Source organism: Phocoena sinus, chromosome 3 (assembly GCF_008692025.1).
Source record: "Phocoena sinus isolate mPhoSin1 chromosome 3, mPhoSin1.pri, whole genome shotgun sequence".
Taxonomy (NCBI): Eukaryota; Metazoa; Chordata; class Mammalia; order Artiodactyla; family Phocoenidae; genus Phocoena; species Phocoena sinus.
In genome coordinates, this window is record NC_045765.1 from 2,578,791 (window position 1) to 2,597,218 (window position 18,428).

An 18,428-nucleotide genomic window follows, 5' to 3' on the forward strand; every position below is an offset into this window, starting at 1 on the left:
TGGGTCAATATTGGTTCATTAATGGAAAAAAAAAAGTACCATATTAATATATTAATAATACGGGAAATCAGGTGTGGTTTCATAAGGCAACCCTCTGTATTCGCAATTTTTCTATAAACCTAAGACTATTCTAAAAATTAAAGTTTATTTTTTAAAAAGAAAAAAAACCAAAAAACCTCTTGAATGAATAATAGAATCTTGGCTTGGCCACCACCCAGGTGTTTAGCCTTAGTCAAATTATTCAGTTTCTCTGTGCCTCGGTTTTCCTATCTGTAAAATGGGGGCGATGGGGTTCGTGCTACATGGGCCTGCCCTGAGGATGGTGGGAGACCAGGATCTGGAGTAAGTGGGGTCATCATCATCTCCATCAGGGATAGGTGGTGGCTGCTGCTGGAATTTTGGGTGAGTAGCAACAGAAGGTCAGCTCAAATGTCCCCGGGGCCAGGGAGAGAGGCTGAACTCCACTTCCTGGCTCAAAGTGCACACAGTCTCACACAGCTCTGTGTACCATGCCCTACACAAGTGGGTGCACAAGTAGAACTTCTTCCTTCCTTGCTACCCTGCCCGGGACAGACGACCTGAGATGGGACCGCGCGGGGCAGGGGGTTGGTTGTTAAAACAGGACGCCCCTAAGAAATCAAAGATCTCCAGAATGTCATTTCTTTAATGTCCACCCTTCAAGGGGCCCCGCAGAAGGTGAGGTAATAAATACAGAAGGTTGTAAGATGCAGCACGCCCGGCCCCCAGCCTGGTAAGGAAGTGGGGGCGGGGGATGCCTGTAGACCTCGGTTTCCTTCATCTGAAAACTGGGGCAGAACACTCTTCGAACCACGAGGCTCTGATACGGCGGCGTTTTCTGGCGTCTTTCTCGTAAGAAAACGCAAGTCCCTGAGCTACGCAGACCTCAGGCTGGGATGCGGCTCCTTTCCGCTAGGGGGCGCCAGAGTCCGCGTCCCTCGGCATGAAGGACCACTCCCCTGTCCCGGGGCTGGTGCATCACCCCCAAAAGGGTCCCAGACCCCTGCCCAAGGGGGGACATACCTGGAGGTGGGGGTCCTGAGAGAACCCCATCCACCCAAGTCCTGGAACCCCTGCTCTCTTCACCCTTTCCTGCACCCCGGCCTCCCAAAAGGCCATTGTGCTCCCTCTCCAAGGGGATACAGTGAGTCGAGGAAAGGAAGACACAGAGGCTGTTCTGCTGAGGGGCGGAGAAAGGAGGAGGCGCCGATCGGCCTTCCACCCCGGCTCACTCGTGGCCCTTCTGCCACCTGGGCCTGGGGCTGGAGTGACAAGGGGCACCTGGGTTCGCTGAGCGCTGGCCCACCCCACCCCCACCGCCCTCAGGTCCCGCCTGCCACGCGCGGGTCTGAGTCCGGAGCGTTGGGCCTAGGTCACAGCAGGTTGATCTCGTCCAAGTAGCGGGCCAGGACTGAGTCCCGCACGTCCTTGAAGACCTTGCGGATGTTCTGTGTGTCCGTAGCACACGTGTAGTGGCTGAAGAGGCGGCGGGAGCGCGAGCCCTTCCTGCTCCCATCTGTGCCGTCCACGCAGCTGTTGTACATGCCAGTGTACATGTCCAGGATGAACTTCTTGGCTGCCTCCGTGTCCTGCTTCGGGCCTGGGGACAGGGGTGGGCAGTCAGGGCACACGGCTCACGGGGCAGGTGGGAGCCTCTCCCTCCTGGGACCAAGGTGGGCTCTGGAGACCCTGTCCCCGATATGGGCAGCAACAGGGCTGCAGGGACCACCCACCAAAGTTCCTGCCTGCCACCGCCATCTTTTGCCTCTCTAGCTGGTCACTTGACTCAGGCCAAGCCAATAAGAGCATCAGGTATGTGTTCATGCAGGTCACATGATCTGGAATGGACCAATGACACTGGTCTCTGGGACTTTGGGCTGAACTGTGTTAAAAAGAGACCTTCTCTCTTGGCTGGGCTTGGAGCTGGGGGGATGGGAGCCTGGAACTGCAGAGAAAGACATCCTGGGGAGGTGCAAATGGGGAAACCGAGGCTGAGAGAGAGGGGGGAAGGATGGCCATCCTGGTGAGGCACACATGCGATTCCCCCCACCACCATCTCACATTCATATATATATATATATGAATATTAATATATATATTCATATATATATATATATATATATATATGAATGAATGACTGGTGTCCTTATAAGAAGACAAGAGACAACCGGAGACAAAGTCATGTGGTGACAGAGGCAGAGATTAGAGACATGCATCTACAAGTCAAGGAATGCCAAGGATTGCAGGTGACCACCAGAAGCTAGGAGAGAGGCCTGGAACAGATTCTTCCCTGGAGCCTCCAGAAGAAACCAACCCTGCTGACAACTTGATTTCAGACTTCTGGCCTACTGAACTGTGAGGGGAAAAATTTCTGCTGTTTTAAGCATCCAGTATGAAGGCTTCTGTTAGTTTATCCCCATTCTACAGAGGGGGAAGCTGAGACTCAGAGATCTTGGGCAGAGGACAAAGATGGGTCTGGAACTCAGGCCTGTCCCATTGCATTTGAAACCCCACTGGCTCTAGGCTGGGGTAGGACCTGGACCAGCATCTCTCTTGGGAGCTGCTTTTGGGAAGTGAAGGGATAGAAAGTTCTAGAACAACCACTCACCCCGGAAACTGGGGAAGTAGGTAGCCAGGTGGGAGGTGGGGATCTTCTCTTCCAGGATGTCGGTTTTGTTGAGGAAGAGGATGACGGAAGTGCTTTTGAACCAGGGCAGTTCCAGGATGGTGCCAAACAGGGCCAGGCTCTCCTTCATTCGGTTCTGGGTTGGGGGGCACAAGCAGGTCATTGATCCAGACGGCCAGCTGGGCCCAAACAGGAGCCCTCTCCCCACGTAGAGATGGGGCTGTCGGCCCCCCATCCAGCAGCTTGAGGCTCCCCAATTCCCACCCAGCTGGGTCTGAGGGTGGTGTGGCCAGCTGCCTATGTATGCCCGAGATGGTTTTGTGCCTGTACTGGTTTGGGTAGTGTCCCCCCCCACCCCCAAAATTCATGTCCACCTGGAACTTCAGAATGAGACCTTATTTGGAAATAGGGTCTTTGAAGATGTAATTAGTTAAGAATCGGTCACACTGGAGTAGGGTGGGCCCTAAGTCCAATGTCTGGTATCCTTATAAAAAGGGGACTTAGGACACAAGGAGATGGCCACGTGAAGATGGAGGTAAAATGGGGTGCTGTTTCTATAAGCCAAGGGATGCCAAAGATTGCCAGTGGCCACCAGAAGCTGGGAGAGCCCGGAACAGATTCTCCTTCACAGGGAACCAGCCCCACTGACACCCTGACCACAGATTTCTGGCCTCCAGGACTATGAGACGATACACTTCTGTTGTTTCAGCTCTCCCCCACCCCCATGCCCACCACCTCCCAGTTTGTGGCACTTCCTCACAGCAGCCCTAGCAAACTAGGACATCCCGTGTGGCTGGACTGGAGCAAGATCTGTGTCAGAATGACCTCAAATTGATTCTATCTGATTCAGTTTGAAAGTCGAAGTTATAACATCTGATCCTTGGATCCCGAAACTGTCTATAGGAAAATTTAACCCTGAAAAGTGCACATGTCAGAGATGATAATGTGTCCGACCTTCACACCGGGGGTTAATTAGGAGAAGAGTTCACGAAAAGGAGAAGAATTCTGAGTAAAAGCAGGACATTGTCCCCATGACCCACATTCCCAGGATAGCTTACATTGTGCTTCAGGGGGTGCAGGGGTGTGTGTGTGCCTTGAGGCTTGAGTGTCCGACTCTGTGTGTGTGTGTGTGTGTGTGTGTGTGTCAGGGTCCTGGCCTCACAAATGCTTGTAGATCTGTGTGTTGGGGTTCAATGGTCTGACCACAAAAGAGTGGACGGTGAAGCTCAAAGCCACGCCAGACACACAAAGACCCACTCAAGAGTGCCTGCTCAGCTGTGGGTCCCCGGGCCAAGATGGGGGTAAGAAAAGCAGGGGAAATGGTGCCCCTGCATCCATCGTGGCCCCTCACCTCTTGGTTGTTTTCCTCCAGACACTGGTCGTATTCGCTCAGCGAGGCCAGGTAGATGAGGGCGATCACATTCTCGAAGCAGTGGATCCACTTCTTGCGTTCTGACTTTTGGCCCCCGACGTCCACGATCCTTACCGGGAAAAACTCCCTTTCAGAGTTCAGGCCTAATCGGGAGCCCCATGACGAGGGGTCCCAGACCCCAGTCATGGCTGGGACATGCCATGAGCAATATTAATAGCAACAAGAATAGATGCCAGCCACCTTGTGTGTTACAGCATTTCACCCCAGGGAGCAAGTATCGCTATTATGCCCATTTTATGGATGAGGAAACTGAGGCATAGGGAGAGAGGGCACTTTCTAGAGCTTCTGCTACACTGGGCTGCCTGATTTCTACCCCATGGTAGAAGACAGCTGGTTGCCCTCACTCTGCCCTGGTTCTGGCTGGGTGACAAGAGGGAAATTGCAGATCGTCTCCAGAACTCAGTTTCCCATCAGCTGTGTTCTAGCTGACCGTGGGAGTGTCCAGTGGCCACACAGATGGGCAAATGCCATCCCCTCTGTGTGTGGCCCAGGGAAAGGGTTCGCCTCCACCCCCCGACACACCACAGCAAAAGCCTGGGCCCTCCTGCCTTTCTGTTCTCTCTTCTAAGAAACGTGGGTTACTGATAACAAGCCCTGTGTCATTTCCCCAGGGATGGGACCATTACTCAGGCAGCTGGAAGGAAACGCCAGAAGCCTCAGAGCAAGAAGAGACTTGCCCTGCTGTACCGGAGGAAAATCCAGGCTGATGCCTGCAGCTCCTGATTCCTGAAAGCAGCCTCTCTCATGATCCTCAGATTCCCTCAAACCCCGTATCCAGAGCGGGGTGTGTGATGCAGCGGTTGAGACTGGGGCTCCGATGGCTGAGATAGGTGTGGGGTATGCTACTTGCCAGCCTCTCAGCTCGGAGTCTCAGTTTCCTCTGAGCCCTCACCTTTGGCCTAAGAACAGACTCAAGTTTCCCCATCTGATAATTCCCCTCCTCAGCCCAGCCTTACTTCTGAACTTCCCCAACCACTACTTTTACTCCTAAACTTTTACCAACTCATCCATCCATCTATTCATCCATCCAACCAATCACCCACCCACCCATCTATTTGCCCATACGTCCACATACCCACCCATCAATCCATCCATCTGTCTATCTATCTATCCATTTATCCATTCATACATACACACACCCACCCACCCATATACCCATCCATTGATCCATCTATCCACCCACCTACCCATCCATGCATCCATCCATGCATCCACCCACCCATCCATCCATCCATCTTTCCAACCATCCACTCACATTTCCAGACTTCCACTCTGACCTTCAGCTGATCATCACCAGTGAAGCAAACTCAGCCCCTAACTTTGAGGGTCTCTCCATATAGTGGAGGAGACCCAATGCAAACAGATAAATTATGAACGTTCCTGCTAAGGACTATGGCAGAGGCCAGAACAACATGGGGCTGGGGGAGGGGGTGTTCGGGGAAACAAGGGATCAACAAGGGTGGGTTGGACACTGAAGGGTCTCAAGCATCACCCTGCACCCTCCACAGGTCCCTGCCTAAGGTCACTGAAGATTCTCTAAAGGCCACTAAGGTCACTGAGGATTCTCTAAAGGCCACTCCCAGAAGTCGCTTCTCTCACTGCATTCTTCCTGACCTCTCCTTGGCCTTTGACACTGACCATGACTCTGCATGGACCATCCTTTGCTGCACTGGCCACCCACACCTCTGGCTTCCAGCTCAGGCCTGTGTGCGCCCAGCCACCTCCCAGATGCCCCAGACCCCTCAGACCCAACCTGCCCCAAATGAGTTCATCATCTATTGTAACACCTCCTATCCTGCCACCACCACTGTGGCTCCACCATCTACTCTGTCACCTTGATGGGAAACCCATAGGGAGTCACTTTTGACTCTCTGCCCTAAATCCCATGCTCATCTAGTCCTGCCCATTCTACATCAGAAAGCATTCTCGCACTGACCCCTCATTTCCATCCCCAAGGCCACTTCCCGGGCACTTCCCAACTCTTTCTGCCTGAACCATGGCTCCTGCCTTCTCCTGGGTCTCCTGACTTCCAGCTTCAACCCTCATTTGGGGCTGGGGAAGCTCAAAGGGTGAGCTTCCCCAGCCCCAAATCAATCCCTCTGGTCTAGCCCTGACTGCACAGTCTCTGTCTCTTCCTTCCCATCACCTCCTAGCTCCAGTGAACTCCTATTCATTCTTCAATGCCCTAATAACAATGTCCCCTCCTCCAGGAAGATGTACCCTCCCAGAGCTCTGGGGGCTCAGTTTTGGCTCCCCCAGGTCCCAGTCCTGATTCCATGGAGGGGCTGGAGGTGTCTGTGTCCAGCCTTGCCTCCTTCAGCCTGGCAGCCCCTTTGGGGGCTGGGACTAGGCAACTCCTACTCATCCCTCAGTGCCCCAGTTCCTTTGCCCCTCCAGCAGGAGCCTTCTCCACCCACCAGGCTATGCGCTCACCGCAGGTTGGTTTTCTGCACGGAGAAGCAGTACTCGTTGATGCCGGTGGTGGGCATGCGGCTGCGGAGCACGTCCTGCGAGGTAGGGATGTAGCCCTCCTCCGTGATGCGGTCCAGATTTGACAGGTAGCTGTAGAGCCAGAAGCCCTGAGTCTTGGCCTTGAAACCTCCCTTTGCTTCTCAGGCCCACCACCCAGGGCCTGGTGAGGACCTTGCTGGGGGAAAGAGAGCCCCCAGGGCAGGGCCAGGATCTCTGGGGTCCCAGGTGGCTCAGGAGCACAGCCCAAGGCCATGGGAGCATCGGGAGAAGCAGCTTCACCCTCAGCAGCGTGACCCCCAAGGACAGTCTCACTGGCGCGGGCGTCACCCTGGGAAAACTGTCACCCCAGGTGTGTCACTGCCCCAAGAACAGTGATAGCTTGGAGCACTAGACACCCAGCATCGTACCCAGGACAGCTTCACGGCATGATGATGAACAGCGTCACCCCAGAAACGATGTCACCCCAGGAATGATGTCACCCCATGAACAGTGCACCCCAGGAGCTGTGTCACCTGGGGAGCAGCGGCTCCCCAGGGACGGCCTTCCCCCCCGGGGCAAGACCACCTACAGCATTCCCAGCGGTGGGAGCTGGCCAGCCTGAGGCCCCTCTGCCGGCTCCAATCCCTGGGACTGGGTCTCCTCTGGCTCCGCCTTGGCACTGCCTCGCGCTCGGCACCCCGACCCCGCGCCCGTCCCCGCGGACCGCAGACTCACTACACTGCCGAGTCGAGCAGGTGGAAATCGCGCCGGCGCTCGTAGCAGGCGCGGATGCCGGAGTCCCTCCACAGCCACTGCATGGCCACGGCGTAGTGCTTCTCGAAGGTGGTCACCCTGTAGGGGTCCTGGCTCATGATCAGGTTGGCCCGGTGCTGGGGAGGGACAGACGGACAGGGGCGGGTCAGAGCAGCCGGGCGGGGCGGGTTGCCCTCCTGACGTCTCCACCCCCTTTCGTGCCGGCGTCCATCCACAAAGGGTGGGCACAGGTAGAGCGCACCGCGGCGCGAGGGGCCAGCAGGGGCTTGCTTGCGTGCAGGGAGAGTCAGTTCTGGGTGACCCTGCCTGGGGCAGTAACCTCTTCTCTCTCTGTCCTCCTTTCTTTGCACCGGAAGCAGGCACTCCTGTTGTTCATGTCTGAAGATAGGGTCTTTACAGAGGTAATGAAGTCACAATGAGGTCATGAGGGTGGCGCTAATCCAATGTGACTGGTGTCCTTGTAAGAAGAGGAGATTGGGACACAGACACACACAGAACGATGACCACGTGAGGACACAGGGAGAAGACAGCCATCTACGAGCCAAGGAGAGAGGCCTCAGAAAGAACCAGTCCTGAGGTCTTGTGGGTTGGAACCCTCATGCACTGCTGGGGCGATGCAATCTGGTACAGCCATTGTGGAAAACAGTATGGAGGTTCCCACCAAAATTAAAAATAGAGCCACTGGGAATTCCCTGGCGGTCCGGTGGTTAGGACTCCACGCTTTCACTGCTGAGGGTCTGGGTTCCATCTCCGGTCGGGGAACTAAGATCTCACAAGCCATGTGACATGGCAAATAAATAAATAATTTTTAAAAATAGAGCTACTCTGTGATTCAGCAATTCCACTCCTGGGTATTTATCCAAAAGAATTGAAACTGGGATCTTGAAAAGATAATCTGTACACCCAGGTTCACTGCAGTGTTATTTACAGCAGCCAAGATGTGGAAAGAACCTAAATGTCCATCGATGGTTGAATGGATAAAGATAGATATATCTCGAATACTATTCAGCCTTTAAAAAGAAGGAAATTCTGCAACAGGGGACAATGTGGATGAACCTTGAAGACACCATATTAAGTGAAATAACACAGTCACAGAAGGACAGATCCTGCACGATCCCACTTATATGAGGCATCTGGAAGAGGCAAGTTCATGGACACAGAGAGTAGAATGGGCTAGGGGAAGGGAGCTGGGGTTGCTATGAATAAAGTTTCCCCTAGGCAAGCGGAATACATTCTAGAGCTCTCCCTGATGACGTTGTGTCTGCAGTTACTGATACCGCATCGTGCGCTTAAAATTTGCTAAGAGAATAGATTTCAGGTTGAGTGTTCTTCACACAATAAAATAAAAATTTTAAAGAGAAGGGTGATGTGACGCACAGGCTGCATAGCACCCCTCCCCCCAGCATGGTAGGGCAGGGCTCAGGAACCAGTCCACCGTACTAATATTTCTAGAACAAAACGCCTACTGACTCAGGACTCCTACCAGGCACCGTGGGGTCCAAGGGAGAGATGGCTGAGCCCTGGGGGTCCACGGGGAACCTGCGAGGTCGGTGGGGGGGACCCGCTGGTGCTGAGCTGCCTGGAATGCAGAAGAGGATCCCAGGAAACCTTGGAGGAGGTGGTTCTCAACAAGGACTTAGGGGATCTGAAGGGACACGGTCCCACCCCGGAGTCCTAAGGAAACCCCTCCCAGTGTGGCGCCCATGCGGTGAGACCCGGGAGGCTCACCTTGCTCTCGGGCCAGCTGAAGGGGATCTGCAGCCGTTCCATAGCCTCAATCATGGTCTGCATGGACACGAAGATGTTCTGGTAGACCAGGCTGCGGAAGCTCTTGCGTTCCTCCTCCGAGTAGCCCGCCCCGTGGATGATGCGCATCTGCTTGATGAATGTGCTCTTCCCGCTCTCGCCCGGGCCTGGGGAGATGACTCCGCGGTCAGCTCAGCCCCCCGGGGCTCCCACCACCCGCCGCGGTCAGCTCAGCCCCCCGGGGCTCCCACCACCCGCTCTTCCCGCTCTCGCCCGGGCCTGGGGAGATGACTCCGCGGTCAGCTCAGCCCCTCGGGGCTCCCACCACCCGCTCTTCCCGCTCTCGCCAGGGCCTGGGGAGATGACTCTGCGGTCAGCTCAGCCCCCCGGGGCTCCCACCACCCGCCACCTCCCGCCGCTAAGGCTCAAATCCCCGCTCTGTGATCCTGGGCAAGCAGCTTCATGGCTCTATGTCTCGGTTTCCCCACCTGTGAAACGTGGTTTGCTGGGTGGACGTGAGGGGTAAACTAGCTCATTAAAAGTTTGTCCCTGGGGCTTCCCTGGTGGCGCAGTGGTTGAGAGTCCGCCTGCCGATGCAGGGGACGCGGGTTCGTGCCCCCGTCTGGGAGGATCCCACATCCCGCGGAGCGGCTGGGCCCGTGAGCCATGGTCGCTGAGCCTGTGTGTCCGGAGCCTGTGCTCCGAAACGGGAAAGGCCACAATAGTGAGAGGCCCGCATACCGCAAGGAAAGAAGAAAAAAAAAAAAAAAAAAAAAAAAGTTTGTCCCAGGAGGGGCAGCAAACCACGGCCTGCCGGCCGCTGTTTTTATTTTTAATTTTGGGGTTTTGTGTTTTTGTTTTTGTTTTTTTGCCACACCACGCGGCTTGTGGGATCTAAGTTCCCCGACCCGGGATGGAACCGGGGTCCCCTGCGGTGAAAGTGCTGAGTCCTACCACTGGACCACCAAGGAATTCCTGACAGCTGCCTGTTCTTGCATGGCCAGCAAATTTTTACAGTTTGCATGGTTTTTATATTTCTAATTCTTTTCACCCTTACAGTTTTTACATTTTTGTAATGGTTACAGTTTTTGCATTTTTTAATGGCTGAAGGGAATCCAAAGATTCCTTTTTGGTGACACCTGAAAATGACATGAAATTCAGGTTTCAGGGTTGGTCAATAAAGTTTTATTGGCACATGGCCGCGCCTTGTTGTATACAAATTATCTAGGGTTGGTTTCTCGGGACAGCTGCAGTATTGAGTAGTCAGAGACCCTCTGGCTTGCAAAGCTGAAAAGATTTACCATCTGGCCCTTTACAGAAAAAGTCTGTGGACCCCTGGCCTAGAGTGTGCTTTGACATAGTAAGAGCTACATTCCTGTCCACTATTATTAGCAATAGTAGTCTTTACCATGATTATAATTACTGTTATTATTATTCGCTATAATAATTTCAGGAAGAGAAAGTTTTGTGAAGGAAATACAATAAGATAAATAGATAAAGAGTGATTAAGTGACTACTACAGCTAAGTGTCACAGAAGGCTTCTCAGTGGAGGTGACATTGGCATTGAGATCTGAAGACTGGGAAGGTTGCTCTCATGCCAAGATCTGGAGGAGGGAGCACCAGGCAGTGGACACAGCACGTGCAAAGGCCCTGGGGCAGGACCAGGCCTGGTGTGTTGGAGGAATAGCGAGGAGGCCTGTGTGCTTTGAGCTGAGTGAGCGAGGGGGAGAGAGGGAGGAGGTGAAATTATGATTGTGGAAGGGGTTCTAAGGAGAAGGGGGCTTTGAGTTAGGCTGGGTAATCTAGGAGGGCTTCACTGAGGAGGTGACATCTCATCTGAGAGCTGGCAGATGATAGAATTCATTAGAAGAGAAGGGGGAATAGCATTCCCAACAGCAGGCACAGCACATGCAAAGGTCCTGGGGCAGGACCATGCCTGGCATGTTGGAGGAACAGCCAGGAGGCCTGTGTGTCTGGGGCAGAGTGATCAAGGGGGAGAGGGGGAGGGGGAGGGCAGGGAGGGGACAGGGCAGGTCATGCAGGGCCTTGTGGGCTGTGGGTAGAGGAGGGGTGGGGCCTGACTCAGGGGCTCACAGGTGGCCCCTGACTACTGAGGGGAGGGCAGGTTGGGGAGGGGTGAACCCAGCCAGATGGGACTGTTCTGGTCCAGGCTGGACCCAGGTGGCCGCGTGGAGCTAGAGAGAAGAGGACATATGCACAAGATATTTGGGAGACAGAATACACACGACCTTGCTGATGGACCAGAGTGGGGAGGGGGTCCTTGCAGGCTCACCTACAGAATCTCCAGGGCCAAGTGCTGGATGAAACCACAGGGCCCTTCTGAGTGCAGGGTCGCACGTCAAAAAGCCGGTCATGGGTCTGGGATAGTAACACTAGAACCTTTGGAAGCTCAAAGAGCAAGGCCTGGCTCCCTGCTGTCTGAGCCCTGATATCTCCCTGTCTGTTTTCTCGTCTGTGAAATGGGCATGATAGCCAGGCGGGAGGTGTGGGGTCGGGAACCACCTCCAACACCTTGTCACCCTGTCGGCTCCTGGGGGACACTGGTGTGGGCGTCCCTCCAGGGGTGGGGAAGGGGACTCGTGCAGGAGGAACTGGGAGCAGCAGCAAAAAGGGAAGGGGTGCCCTGGCTGGAGCCAGAAAGAGGAACAAGGAGCAGAGGAAACACAGCAGGGAGGAGGCGGGGAGTGTAGGAAGCAGCAGAGGATGGGGTAGAACTCTGTTGTACCGCCCCTGGGGGGGCTCTCGTCCCCTCCCACTCCCAGCAATTCTGAAGGCAGCGAGGGCAGGACCCAGCGACACCGCTGCACTCGAGATCCAAGGAAAAGAGTCACTTTTCTATGGCCCTAAAGGACATTCATGGAGAAACTGGGAATGCCAGCGGGACGTGATGGTGACACCTGCTCACCATTGCCCTGGGGGGGTCTTTGCTTTTTAGTGGGACGTAAACCCACTGAAGTACCTGGGGGGGAAAAGGTGTCAGGGCTGCAACTTTACTCGCAAACGGTTCTGATAAAAATGAATACGTATGTATTAAATATAATATATAAATGTATAACAAATAAACTATAGCTATGCATTATGTAAATTATAAGTATATACACATATACTTATATATAATGTGTGTGTATACATATATATATATATATATATATAGAGAGAGAGAGAGAGAGAGAGCAGGGTGGGATGGGATAAAGGGCATGTGATAAAATGTTAACATTTGCAGAAGAATCCGGTGCAACTTTTTTATAACTCTGAAAGTATTTCAAAATGAAAAGTTAAGAAAGGGGAAAAAAAAACCTTCAAGGGCTTCCCTGGTGGTGCAGTGGTTAAGAATCCGCCTGCCAATGTATGGGACATGGGTTCGAGCCCGGGTCCGGGAAGATCCCACAGGCCGTGGAGCAACTAAGCCCGTGCACCACAACTACTGAGCCTGCGTGCCACAACTACTGAAGCCCATGCACCTAGAGCCCCTGCTCTGCAACAAGAGAAGCCACCGCAATGAGAAGCCCGTGCACCTCAATGAAGAGTAGCCCCCGCTTGCCACAACTAGAGAAAGCCTGCATGCAGCAACGAAGACCCAACGCAGCCAAAAATAAAATAAATAAACTTATTAAAATTAAAAAAACCCTCAAATGCCATGTGAGATGCTGCATTGGAGTCTGGAACAGAAAAGGGGCCGTGGTGGAAAAACCAGTGAAATCTAAATCTGGAGTTTAGTTAACAGAAATGTAATGGTACTGTTCCCACATTAATATCTCAGCTGTGATGATCACACGGCACTTATGTAAGATGTCACCACGAGAGGAAGCTGTTTAGGAGGAGACGGGAACTCTCCGGACTATCCTTGCCACATTTCTGTCCTTCGAAAATGATTCCGAAATAAAAAGTTTCCTGCAAACAAACCAACAACAAACAAAAAACGCCCCAGAGTTCCACAATCTGAAATGCTTCAGTAAGAAGCCACATGTGTCTCAGATTCCTTGGATTTCAGGACGGGGATACATCAAACTCAATAAATATTCCTGCAGTAGAACCTCTGACTACCACAGGCAGTGAGATAAACCCACAGCCTCGCCTCCCACTGGGAAACCTGGGAGATGGGCTGGTGTCCGGAGCTTCTGCTATTTGGAGGTGGAAGAGGTACCGTAAGCCCCCCTGTCCTCCTAGGGTGACGGGGGGTCCACACGCACCAGCTTGCCCGAGCTCACAAGAGGAATGGCTCTTGGCTCCACATTTCGCGTGGGGCAACTGAGTCCCAGATCGGTTGGGTCATGCAGCTGGTGGGTGGCCAAACTGGGACTCAAACCCGGTTCTGAGTCCAGAGCTTACGGGCTTTTTAATAATCATTCCGGGAAGTTCCCCAGGCACTGCCTGAATTATCGTCACTAAGATTCCCACTGTTTTCCCATTCGCAGTGGAGACGTGGGGGCTCAGAGAGGTGAAGTGACTTCCCAGGGTCACACCAGCTACTGGAAAAGCAGAGGAGTAAACACAAGCCCTTGTGGATCCTTCACCTTCATCAAAGTATCAGTTCATGTGATGTTTCTACGGACGCTCGGAAGCTCGTCGGCTCCTCTGGGTGCTGCCAAGACGGCGGTGAGACCTACGGCAGGGGGCTGCACCCTTTGACCGTCCTCTGGGTTGCCCCCAAAAGTGTGGAGAACAAAGAAAGATCTCACCAAGAAACTTAATTTTTATTTATTTATTAATTTTTGGGTGCGTTGGGTCTTCGTTGCCGCGTGCAGGCTTTCTCTAGTTGCAGCGAGCGGGGGCTACTCTTCATTGTGGTGCGCGGGCTTCTCATCGCGGTGGCTTCTCTTGTTGCAGAGCATAGGCTCTGGGCACGCTGGCTTCAGTAGTTGTGGCACATGAGCTCAGGAGTTGTGGCTCACAGGCTCTAGAGCGCAGGCTCAGTAGTTGTGGCACGTGGGCTCAGTAGTTGTGGCGCACGGGCTTAGTTGCTCCACGGCACGTGGGACCTTCCTGGACCAGGACTCAAACCTGTGTCCCCTGCATTGGCAGGAGGATACTTAACCACTGCACCACCAGGGAAGTCCGCAACAGTTAATTTTGTTGAGATGCACCGATTTCTTTTTTTTTTTTTCCTCTTCTGTTTCATTAAAGAAAAAAAAAATATCCTGGTTGCCACCCACAGCTTGGGTTTTGTGACTCACAAGTGGCTCACAACCTGAAGTCTGAAAAACTCCACCTTTGCGGCTGTGACTGTCCTGGAGCCACTGAGGAATCAGGAGTCTCTCTGTTCCCTCTCCTTATGTGGTTCAGCAAGCCCCCCAAATGGGACTGGGAGCTGCGGGGAGAGCTGTTGCCACCTGGTGCGTCCTCGCAGCCAGACGGGAAGTGATTGCTTCATTCTGGGAGTGGGTGAGGAAGTAGAAACTTGCAGAGGCCAGGAGCCGTGCCAAGCCCCAGGCATCGCGAGACACTGTGCAGCTCCTTCCATGGGTGATGGCAGTCCCAGCCCCGCCACCCTCCCCCAGGAAACTGGGCCACTGGGACACAGGGAGCTGCCTGAGAGCAGACAGCTCATCTTCTTTGCCCAGCTCTGCCTCAAAACTGGCTGCAGACCCCAGACCCATCCTGCCGCCGCCCTGGGCCTCAGTTTCCCCATCTGTCATTGGGCTTCTGTAGAGGCACGTTCACAGGGCAGTCAAGCGTGTGGACTGTGGAACCAGAATTCTAGGTTCCGATCCTGGTTGTGTGACCTTGGGCAGGTCGCTTCACCTCTCTGGGCCTCGGTTTCCCCGTCTGGAGTGGTTCCTACCTCACATAGTATGGACAGAGCTGGCTCCTTTAATTGCCTTATTCTGAGTTTTCCCCCTCCTCAACGTGGTGACTACTTCCTGTCAGGGACAGACCCCCCAGCCCCTTGGCCTTCTTCCTCCAAAGGGTCTGCCACCTCCCAGAAAAAACAAAAAAACAAAACAACTTTTGGATTCAATTCCTGTTTTTAAGGAGGGCAGGTGTGGAAGCAGCTCTCAGGGCTTGGATAGGGGTGTTGAAATCACAGTCCAGCGGGCTGTCCATAGGGCCACCATCTGTGCTTGGGCATGTGGACAACCTCCCCTCTCCCCTCTCCCACCCCTACCAGCAGAAGTGGCTTCCTGATTTGGGACTGGCTGTGCCGTGGTCAGTGGGGCAAGGGACTTTCCCAGCTCCAGGAAGATATGGTACAGCTCTGGGGAAAATCATCCCTGAAACAGGATTCATTCATTCATTCATTCACTCATTGATAAATCATGCATCGGGTATCTGCTCTACGTCAGGTCACCGTACTCCTGAAATAGATGCTGGGGACACAGGAGTGAGTAAGATGGACATGGTCCTCACCTCTGTGTTGCTTGCTGTGTAACTGGAGAGACGGACAATAAACAAGGAAACAAGAAAATACCTGAGAGAGAGCGTCAGCGAGTGAGTGGTATGAAGAAAAATCAGGCGAGAAAGAAAGATGGGGCTGACTTTGAAGCCCGGGAAATCAGGGAAGACTTCTCTGAGGAAGTGACACTTGAGCTGAGACCTGTCTTGAGTGAAAGGAGTGAGAGCACCAGCCATGCAAAGGCTTGGGGGATGCTGAGAGCCCTTGGCAGGGAGAATGGCAAGTGCAAAGGTCCTGAGGTGTGGTTAAAGAAAACCTGAGATGTGCAAGGAAGTATCACTAACACTGCCAAACCCCTAGCCCAACAGGTCAAGAAAAATGGAGCAAAGACAAAGAATGAAAAAGGAGACATCACTACAAATCCCACAGACATGAAAGGATGACAAGGGAATGTTATAAACAACTTTATGCCTATACATTTGACAACTTTGAAGAAATGGACACATTCTTTGGAAGATACCAATAACCAAAGCTCACTCGAGAAGGAATAGCCCTATTTATTAAAAGCTAGTAAATAACATATATGTACTAGCCTAGCTATTACAGAAAATGAATAGAGATAGCTATGAAATTAAATTCTTAATTAAAACCTTCCAGGCTCAGACAGCTTCACTGGGGTCCCATGCCCCCACCCTCTCCTCTCTCTCCACCCCTCAGGGCTGCCCCTTGCCACTGAGCAAGAGAAGAGAGGGGACGGCCATCCAGATGACCAGGCTCTTTGCCCCAGGACAGGCAGATGGGACTTTGGAACACTTCCCCGGCCCTCGCTCAGGGCTCAGGCAGTCCCAGGAGACCCTCCAAGGCTGGCATCCCTGGGCTTAGGCCAGCAGGGTCATACACAGGGCAAGGTGGCTGGGGGAGTGGACACACGTGGACAAGAAGACATGAGGTCTCAGAGGCTTCCAATCCACCACACCCAAGTCACCCCCACTCCCTCACCCTGTTCTATTTTCCTCCTGTTCTTCGTGCTGCTGGAAATTATTTTACCTGCTTATTAGTTTGGGGACTTAACATCTGTCTCCCCCACCGGAAGCTGAGGTCCCCAGAGGCAGGGACACACCCCATCTCCTCTGCCGCTGTGCCCCCACGAATTACGCAGTACGTCTTGAATGAATGAACCGACCAGTCAATCAATCAGAGGCACGTGGCAATGCTCTCTCTGCCCACACGACTCGTGCTGATAAACCACCAGAACAGACCCAGCGCTCCAGAGGGACGGGAGGGTCTCGGAGGGCGAGGCTGGAGCTCCCCGGGCTGCGCGGCTCATTCCCTTCCTGTGACGCGGAACCGGTGGGGCAGGCGGGGCCTGCCCGACAGAAGCCAGGCCGCCGGCCCAAACCGCCTCTGCTCCTGCAGATGCCCAGGAGATGGCCGGACCGCGGGACGGGCCCACAGCTCACCCCTTGGGACTAGGAACCGGGCCTCAGTCGACTTATCCTGAAAGTGGGCTCCCAGGCTGTCCCGCCCGGGGTGGCCGCGGACTCACCCAACAGCAGCAGCTTCAGCTCCCCTCGGTCCCGCTTCTTCTGCTCCAGGAGGATCTTGTTGATTTCCTGGTCGATCCGGGCCGCCGACTTCTCGTCCTCGGTCAGGCACCAGGGGCAGCAGCGCCAGGTCAGCGAGCGGGCCATGGTGGGGCCTCAGCGGGCACCAGGCGGCATCGCCCCCGCCCCCGCCCCCTCCCCCCGGGAGGCACCCTGGCCGGCCGCTCCGGGGTGGGCTTCTGACAGCCGGCGGCAAGAGTCTCCCTCGTCGTGGGGGTCGCCCCCCCTGGGACCCCCGGCTTCCCGGCCTTGGGCACCCGGCGGCCCAGCTCGGCGAGGCCTGCGCGGCGGGTCAGGGGTGGAGAAGGAGAGGAGATGCCGGCTTAGGGCTCCCCGCCCACCCCCAGACCTGCCCGGCCCGGCCCGACAGGTTGACGGCAGTAGAGCGAGAGGTGAGGTGGGCGCCCCGGGGGAGGGCGGGGCGGGGAGGAAAGGCCCGGCGTCTGCAGTCTGGGTCTGCGCTGGGCCTCCTTCCTCATTCTGGAGAAGGGGTGGACCCTGTCCTCCTGGGCCTCTGACGCCCGGCCCCGGCCACCCACCTCTGCCCCTCCTCTGGGCCAATTAGAAGCAGTCATCAGAATACCCCACAAGGTCTTTTTTAAAAGCACAGCCAGGGCCCAGCGTCACTTACTGTTTTAAGCGCTTTTGTGTTTGACGGGGTGGGGGTTGGTCATGCGGACAGCACCCCAAGTTCCTTGCCATTCCCGCTGCACAGATGGGGACATAGAGGCACAGCCAGGCAGTGACAACCCCCGGGGAGCCTCTCCCACCCGTGGGGCCTCAGTCTCAACTGCAGAGCTGGCAGCTTTGGGACTTTGGAACCGGGCCATTCATTCTTCTTGCAAACATTTATGCGGCGCCTACTGTGTGCCAGGCATTCTACGCACAGCAGGGACCCAAATGACAAAAAACCCGATCTCCCTACCTTATGCTCTAGACAGACAGATAAAGAAATACCTTAAATATATGTATATCTAAGCCTATCAGATGGCCATAAATTGTGAGAGGAAAATAAAGCTGGGAAGGGGGATGGGAGATTGGGGTGGGGGCTCATGTGTGGCTTGAAACAGGGGGTCAAGGAAGGTCACTCTGAGAAGACAGGCATTTGGGAGGAGAAGTTGGACAAGCAGCCTGGACATAGGGGGACCTTGGGAGTCAAGCCCGCATCCCAGCGAGGCCATGAGGCCCCCGTTCCCTGACGACTCAGCCCTCAGGACCTTAGAAGCAGGAGGGGACACAGGGGTGGCTGTGTAGCTGCGTCCCCACAGAATGTCTCCAATCCAGCAGCTCTTTGCTGTGTTTGGGGACAGAATGCTCTTTGAGAGGTTCTAGAAAGCTCTAGAAAGTTCCCAAACACCCCTCCCCCCCAGAGGTACACAGAATCCGGGAGACCCCGGGCCCCTCCCACAGGCACTGGTGAG

At 54.3% G+C, this 18,428-nt stretch overlaps 1 protein-coding gene across 3 annotated transcripts; it reads right to left on the minus strand.

The window, feature by feature from the left end:
• Positions 1-646: 646 nt before the first annotated feature.
• GNA15 (G protein subunit alpha 15) lies at positions 647-17,476 on the minus strand. Of its 3 annotated transcripts, none has more exons than XM_032626674.1 (8): positions 16,950-17,385; positions 9,030-9,214; positions 7,621-7,692; positions 7,263-7,417; positions 6,510-6,638; positions 3,996-4,125; positions 2,627-2,780; positions 647-1,618 (listed from the first exon to the last, which is right to left on the minus strand). In XM_032626674.1, exons 1-8 carry the CDS (start codon positions 17,092-17,094, stop codon positions 1,392-1,394), a joined length of 1,197 nt encoding a protein of 398 aa, XP_032482565.1. In that variant the 5' UTR covers positions 17,095-17,385; the 3' UTR covers positions 647-1,391. The 3 variants fall into 3 exon arrangements, with proteins under 3 accessions (XP_032482565.1, XP_032482564.1, XP_032482566.1); XM_032626673.1 differs by lacking the exon at positions 7,621-7,692 and adding an exon at positions 8,785-8,880 and having other exon boundaries at positions 16,950-17,382; XM_032626675.1 differs by lacking the exon at positions 7,621-7,692 and having other exon boundaries at positions 16,950-17,476.
• Positions 17,477-18,428: the final 952 nt, after the last annotated feature.

Excerpts from the sequence above, each read along its gene's own strand:
- GNA15 (XM_032626673.1), bottom strand. The coding sequence starts at position 17,094 with ATGGCCCGCTCGCTGACCTGGCGCTGCTGCCCCTGGTGCCTGACCGAG. Across the intron at positions 8,881-9,029 it reads TCAGCTGGCCCGAGAGCAAG|GCAGCTCAGCACCAGCGGGT; the intron begins GTGAGCCTCCCG and ends TCTGCATTCCAG. Across the intron at positions 6,639-7,262 it reads CTGCTCGACTCGGCAGTGTA|CTACCTGTCAAATCTGGACC; the intron begins GTGAGTCTGCGG and ends CTGGCTCTACAG.